The following is a 6,878-nucleotide window of genomic DNA, read 5'->3' on the forward strand; positions in this document are numbered from 1 at the left end:
GAGGCAGTATTGCTTTGTTTTAAAAAATATAATGTTTTTCCATTTCCTGAAAAAGATTTTGGAAGTGTCTTCCCGACAGCAGAGATATGTAAAAGGACCATTTTACCTGACAGTATGTAGGCCTACAGTATGTAACCCTAATGGAGGGTAAAGTTGTATTTATCATAGATAATGCAAGTTTGCATCTCTGACCGGATTAAATAATACACGTATTGATACAAAACGCATACAAATCGTATTACCATTGCATGCATTTATGCTACTAGGTCTTGGTGGCACCGCGACCCATAATGGACTTCTTAGTGTTTCTCTCAGGTTTCAAAATCATTATATAACACTTTGGTCCAAACAGCACCACCAAAAGGCCAAAACTAGATGCTAAAATAGCAAATACCTCCACTACATCTGCATATTTGCCCGGAGAGCTGATATATGCTGGAATGAAGGCTATCCACACGGCACAGAAGATCAACATGCTGAAAGTGATTAACTTGGCTTCATTGAAGTTGTCTGGAAGATTCCTTGCCATGAACGCAAGGATGAAACTGAGGAGTGCCAGTAGACCAATATAGCCTAGTAACACTGCAAAGCCAACTGTTGATCCCACATCACACTCATAGACTATCCTATCACTGTGATAGTGAGTGTTTTTATGAGGAGTTGGTGAGGCAGACACGAGCCAGACTATGCAGATTATTGCCTGTATGGAAGTAAGAACCAGCACTAGTCCTCTCTGCTGCATAACACCGAACCACTTCATAATGTCTGTACCCCCAGGCGTGGATGCCTTGAACACAGCCAGCACCACCATAGTCTTTACAAGGATGCATGAGACACACATCACAAAGCTGATCCCAAATACTGCATGCCTCAGCTGACAAGTCCAGAGTCTGGGACGACCAATAAACAGAAGGGAGCACATGAAACACAGTTTGAGTGACAACAATATCTGGAAGCTGAGTTCGGAGTTGTTGGCGCGTACCATGGGTGTGTCTCGATGGTGGATGAAGATTCCCAGGACAATGGCGGCGGTAAGTGTGCCTAACAATGCGATGGTTGTCAAGGAGATACCAAGAGGCTCATGGTAGGAGAGGAACTCCACACTCTTAGGAACACAGCGGTCACGCTTGGGATTATTGGACCAGAAGTACTCTGGACAACCTTTGCACTCTGTAGAGTCTAAAAAAGACACCAAGGTTAAAAGGACAGACAAGAAAGGTAACACCCCAAAGATAGATTTGTTACAGCCTACTATTCTATTAAAATCTTATTATATGCTATTACCATCCTATCCCATACTATATAAATGACATCCTTCCTTCCTTCCTTCCTTCCTTCCTTCCTTCCTTCCTTCCTTCCTCCCTCAATTAAGACTGCTGTAGGTGGAGACAGGGAGAGAATCATGGGAGCAGAAGCATGCAGTGCCAGAGTTGTTCGGCAGGTGTTTCCAATTTATTGTCAAATTGTGCTCTATTCTATTTATATCTCAGGCTATTGACTATTGACTTCTACACAGCAGTGCAGCACCTGTAGAAAGCTAAGCACCCCTGAAAACTAAACATACTGTATCTCAATGGTGGAGATTGAGTCAATAGGCCTAAGCAAAAATAAACTGCATCACAATAACAATGTTGGTGCGTATCAGTATATGGCATATATGATGAACAATTCAAAATAAAGTTGCAGTATTTCTGTGTTTTAATGCAGTGCAGTCAGTTATCTGTCCCTGGAGCGGTGGGCGTAGAAATGGGGGGATGATGGACGATAGTGCACTCAACTTCAAAGTTGAGCTGTAATTAGTTCTGCTATGCTTTTTTGCTGTCCAGCTTCACGAAAGCGTGAAACAGTCGTCTCTACATCCCATTGCATTTAAACTTGAAGCTAGTCCTTAGCTTTAACGCTGTATGACTGTGATTGCTCTTCTTTCCACTCATGTTGCATGTAGATGTAGCATACCGTGCTAAATGAGCATTTGTGCCTGTCGTAGACATGCGCAGAGCAAGTTCAGTCAGGGAACCTCAGTACCGCCTCAGCATCACGCTCCCATTCACATGATTCACTCAGCCAATCATACACTCACTCCATCTTCATACCGGCTACTTTAACCGGAGGTTTGCATTCCTCCTCCTGCTTGCTTGCTCGCTGCTGCTACCGTATACCTGCGCGCTACAGTATACAACCTTGCTTGCTGCTGCTGTATCAGCGTGCCGCTGTCTACAAACCTGCTGCGCACCCACCTCCACCCCAGCTACCACCTGTCGTTTTGGATCTACTGTTTAGGTACGGGGGATTCGGAGTCCCTATGGTCGGGACTGATGCGCTTGATCTAAGAACCTAAAAAGCAGATCCAATACATCGCCAAACCATAATAAATATACTGTATTGCTCATCTATATTCAATAAATATATATTACATCCTTCTTGAGTTGTCTGACTGAAGTTAAATATGACACCTCTACGCTGCGGCTGCACTGACACACACACACACACACACACACACACACACACACACACACACACACACACACACACACACACACACACACACAGGCGTATTGTCGATTTTAGCCGAGAACGTGGGAGTCTATACCGGACATAATGAGCAATTTATAGACAGGGACTTCCATACAGTTTCCCCTCAGTGAGTTTTGTTTTATTGATCTGAACCTGATTTTTTACTTTTAAAAATGTTAAGCTGTTGGTATTTTTGCCATGTGCTATGGATGTACCGATGTAGTGACAGTTGCTAGTCCCTAGGCCAGTCTCAAGTCTGCATAGATTTGGTGTGAACCTTGGGTAATATAAACTAACCATACTGATTGCTGATCTCTCCGTCAGGACATTTTAAGCAGTCAAAGCAGCAGTCAGGTTCTCCTTTCCTGCTGGCCTTCCGTTTTCCAGGAGGACATCTGTCACTGCACACTGATCGAGGAGCGACCTTGTTGAACTCAAAGTTCCAGACGATTCTGCCTTCATCAAGGATGAGTTCTTCATCTCCGGTGGCGGACTTCTTGACCACACCTACATTCTGAACCTTTACACTTCCATCATGGAGCAACACCCAGTTCATGACATCATAGATTGGTAAAGGTTCGCCATTCTCATCAAATGATACATGATGGCCAAATGATGTGGTGAAGTTGACCTTTTCCAGGTAATACGCCAGCTAGAAATGGTGATGAGCAAAATGACAAATCACGTATGAGACTTTAAAAAACAAAATCTAAATGATACTTTTACAAGTATTTACGAGTATAGAAGACTATAGTTTTGACAGGGACTGGTGGATTGAATGTCCTTGCTGTAGCCTTAGGGTTGGAGGGCATCCACTTTCTGGGCATAATGTGTGTCAGTGTAGCAGCAGATGTATACTGTTGTAGCCTACATGTTTTCTAAACTTGAGTCCAACTACAACATGTTAACAGAAACTGTACATTCATATCACACCTGCCATGGTTGTGCTGTCTGCAAACTGGCACAGCTGTGCCCAGTGAAAGGCCCTCTTCCTGGCACACACTGCAGCATGTCATGGAGGGCATGGGCCAGAGCATACACAGCCTTGTACACATTGTACTCTGACCTGAGGTCAGACACATCCAAAATGGAAGTTTTTGCTGTTGCCAGGTCCTCTTCTCCAGTACATATTAGTACTTCCAGAAACCATGCATTTCTATAATCATATGAACAATAAAATGCGTTCTCCCAAAAGTTCTTCACCTGAAGAAACAAAACAAAGCCTTTAACAAAAAATGTAATGCAATGTTAATGCAATGTTACTAAAGAAGGAAAGGATTTTTAACCCAGTTTTTATCCACAAAGTGGCATATATGTCAAGCAGGTCAAACATTATGGCAAAAGATAATAACTATCAAATATCAAAAATATCAGAAAAGTCTGTATGGCAGTATCAGCCCAAAAGTTACATAAAAATAAAGGACAAACTTGACACTATGTATTTTTTTTTTACAAGATTTCATGGCATTTTTTTTTTAAATTATTATTTACTATATAGTCCTATACTATACCCCAGGAAATTACATCTGTCCACAAAAGATCACGGGATCTACTGAATGTGAAGGGCGAGGTGACAAACTGACATATTGAGCCTATATGACACACAGTATGGCATTCCCCACAGTACTCTACCTAAATAATACATAATAAATGGAACGGAAGACTCACTAAGGCATTGTTGTCAGGGTCATTGTCAGGATGTATCTTTAACAAGAAGTCCTTGAGACCTGGTATTTCCCCACGACGGACGGCCATAACCAGGTTGCCTGCCAGGTACTTGTTGTGTTCGGTGAAGTTGAACATGTTTGATTGATAATGATCAAAGAATAATCCAAACTCTGTCAACATCTCCATCCTAGTCATCCATTGCAGACCCGTCACTTTATTCTCCACCACCTATAGTGTTGAACAAACGATACAGTAATAATAATAATAATAATGAATTGCATTTTTATGGCGCTTTTCTATAACCTGACTCCGCCAGATGGGGCAGCAGAGAGTACACTGGGTTCCCCCCTCCTGCTCCCATCTGGGAACTCTCAGGCAACGGCCTGGCCAATCAGAAGCAGCTATCCCGCCTCTAGCTGCTGCTGATTGGCCAGGCCGTTTTGTGGCCGGGCATCAAGTCTGCCTGAGAGTTCCCAGATGGGAGCAGGAGGGGGGAACCCAATGTACTCTCTGCTGCCCCATCTGGCGGAGTCAGGTTAGCTTTTCTATGCACTACGTGCCTACTCAAAGCACTTACAATGGTTCATTCATTCATACATTGGGAGGTGAAGCGGCGAACAGTCGACGCCAGCGTCCTCACTTCCCACATTCACACACCAATGGTGGCAAGCTCACACCGACCGACTCAGTACTGGTGTACATCCTTCTCTACCACCTATAGTGTTGAACAAACACTATAGGTGGTCAGACAGGTGGTCGTTGTGGTCAGACAGAAACCCTGTATACTGTATGTCCAAAACACAATGGGTAATGGGATGGAAACCCAGCCTAATCGCACAGAAATACGTACATATGCATACGAAGCACTCGGTGCCACGGTATGCTTTTAACTCAAATCTTTGCTTCTGGTGGTCCCTGGAACAAGATAGTTTGAGATGGGGGTCGGCGGCCAAATATATATAGTTTGAGAACATAATATGACATAGTTTGAGAACCACTGATACAGAAACATCTGTCATGAATGATTTAGAAGACATTTTGTAGAATCAGGTCCTCAGGTAAGGGGCCCTTTTTGCAAAAAATAAATAAATATATATGTTAATGACGTTTAGAAGATTTAGAACACTTTCCTGGGGGGTCTTTATGTGTGTAATATGTGGTTTTAGATTTTAGCAGTGTCCATGATGTCACCGACAGGACCCCAGGAAGACTAGAGGCTCAGTCATGTGTCTCTAATGGGGATCCTTCAATAAACATAAACATAAACATAAACATAGACACTGGGCTCACTTCCTTCCTGGACTACGATTCCCGCAGACGAAATGAAAGCCTGGGTATCGAGGCTACAATTCCCATAATGCTTTGGTGCACTGCTCCTCCTTGTGGATAGGGGGAGGCCTGTCTTACTGAGACAACATGTTGTCCAGGAAGGAAGTGAGACCTGCAGTGTCTGTGACATAAACCACATATACCGTATACATAAAGACCCCAGGAAAGTGTTCTAAATCTTCTAAACATCATTAACATATATTTTTGGGCAAAAAGGGTGACGTGTCCCACTGTCCCTTTCATGGTTTAGATGAGAAGCCATACAAACCTGGTTCATGAGCATGCTTTGCATTTCTTGCTTCAAAAATGAAATGACCACACGAGCGCTGGAGTTCTTCATCACAGAGGCAACCCTCTTAAATTCAGCGTTGCCAAGATCCCAAGAATGTTCCTTTGCCTTAATATCAATGATGGACACAACCTCCACGTATGCCAGACAGCCCGACCCAGTCAGGTCCATCATGGCCCGGAAGTACCGGGCAACGTGTTGGCCTTCGGCGTCGTCGAAAACCACCAGTCCTACCCAGGTCCATCCAAAGCGCCTCATAATCTGGATCATAGCTCGCACCTGATTTGAACAGAGCAGTGGTTTTCATAACCAGTGGTCCTTGAAGGGATTCCAGGTGGTGCCCAGCTAAATGATGGAGAGTTGGTAACCAAATGGACCCTTACAGGTATAGATCTTTAACTCTCAGGAGTTCAATTATTGTTAACACATTTAGACCTGAGGACGCATCTGTGTCATATTATAGCTTTTAACACATTTTGGGGGGGAACCCCTTTGTGTTTTAACTAAGCATTCACTAGTTGGAATGAACACACATGTGGAAGGTTTAAAGATTTTATTGAATGAAAGAATGGAATGATGAGGAGGAGAGTGGGGGGAGCGGGGCGTGGGTTCCGGGGGGGGTCGCCGACCCTGGAGTCTTTGGGGAGGGGGTCGTGTGGCGGTCAGCCCGCGGTACACATCAAGGCGTGATCCCCCCGTGGGAACTCTGAGGAAGGGAGGAGGTGAGGAGAGAGGGAGGAGGAGATGGAGCAGTGGAGATGCTGCTGGTCCTGAGGTGGTGATGGGGATGGAGGTGGGATACGAAAAGCATAGAGGATTCTGGGTTGTATGGGGCGGGTATAAGTAGGCTCAGGTAGATTGGCGTGGAGGGCGGAGATTGGCGTGGAGGTGTGGTCAAGGTGTGTTCCTCCGCCTCCTGAACATCTGTTGTTCCAACTCCATTTCACTAGTTGGAATGAACACACATGTGGAAGGTTTAAAGATTTTATTGAATGAAAGAATGGAATGATGAGGAGGAGAGTGGGGGGAGCGGGGCGTGGGTTCCGGGGGGGGTCGCCGACCCTGGAGTCTTTGGGGA

At 44.5% G+C, this 6,878-nt stretch overlaps 1 protein-coding gene across 1 annotated transcript; it reads right to left on the reverse strand.

Moving 5' to 3' along the window:
* Positions 1 to 262: 262 nt before the first annotated feature.
* Positions 263 to 6,070, reverse strand: LOC306917121 (extracellular calcium-sensing receptor-like; the record flags this gene model as incomplete). The annotated part of the gene is made up of 4 exons (XM_079495254.1): positions 263 to 1,179; positions 2,812 to 3,166; positions 3,448 to 3,650; positions 5,833 to 6,070. 4 exons carry the CDS (start codon positions 6,068 to 6,070, stop codon positions 263 to 265), a joined length of 1,713 nt encoding a protein of 570 aa, XP_079351380.1.
* Between the last annotated feature and the right edge of the window lie 808 nt (positions 6,071 to 6,878).

Source organism: Electrona antarctica (genome assembly GCF_951216825.1).
Source record: "Electrona antarctica genome assembly, chromosome: 24".
NCBI lineage: Eukaryota > Metazoa > Chordata > Actinopteri > Myctophiformes > Myctophidae > Electrona > Electrona antarctica.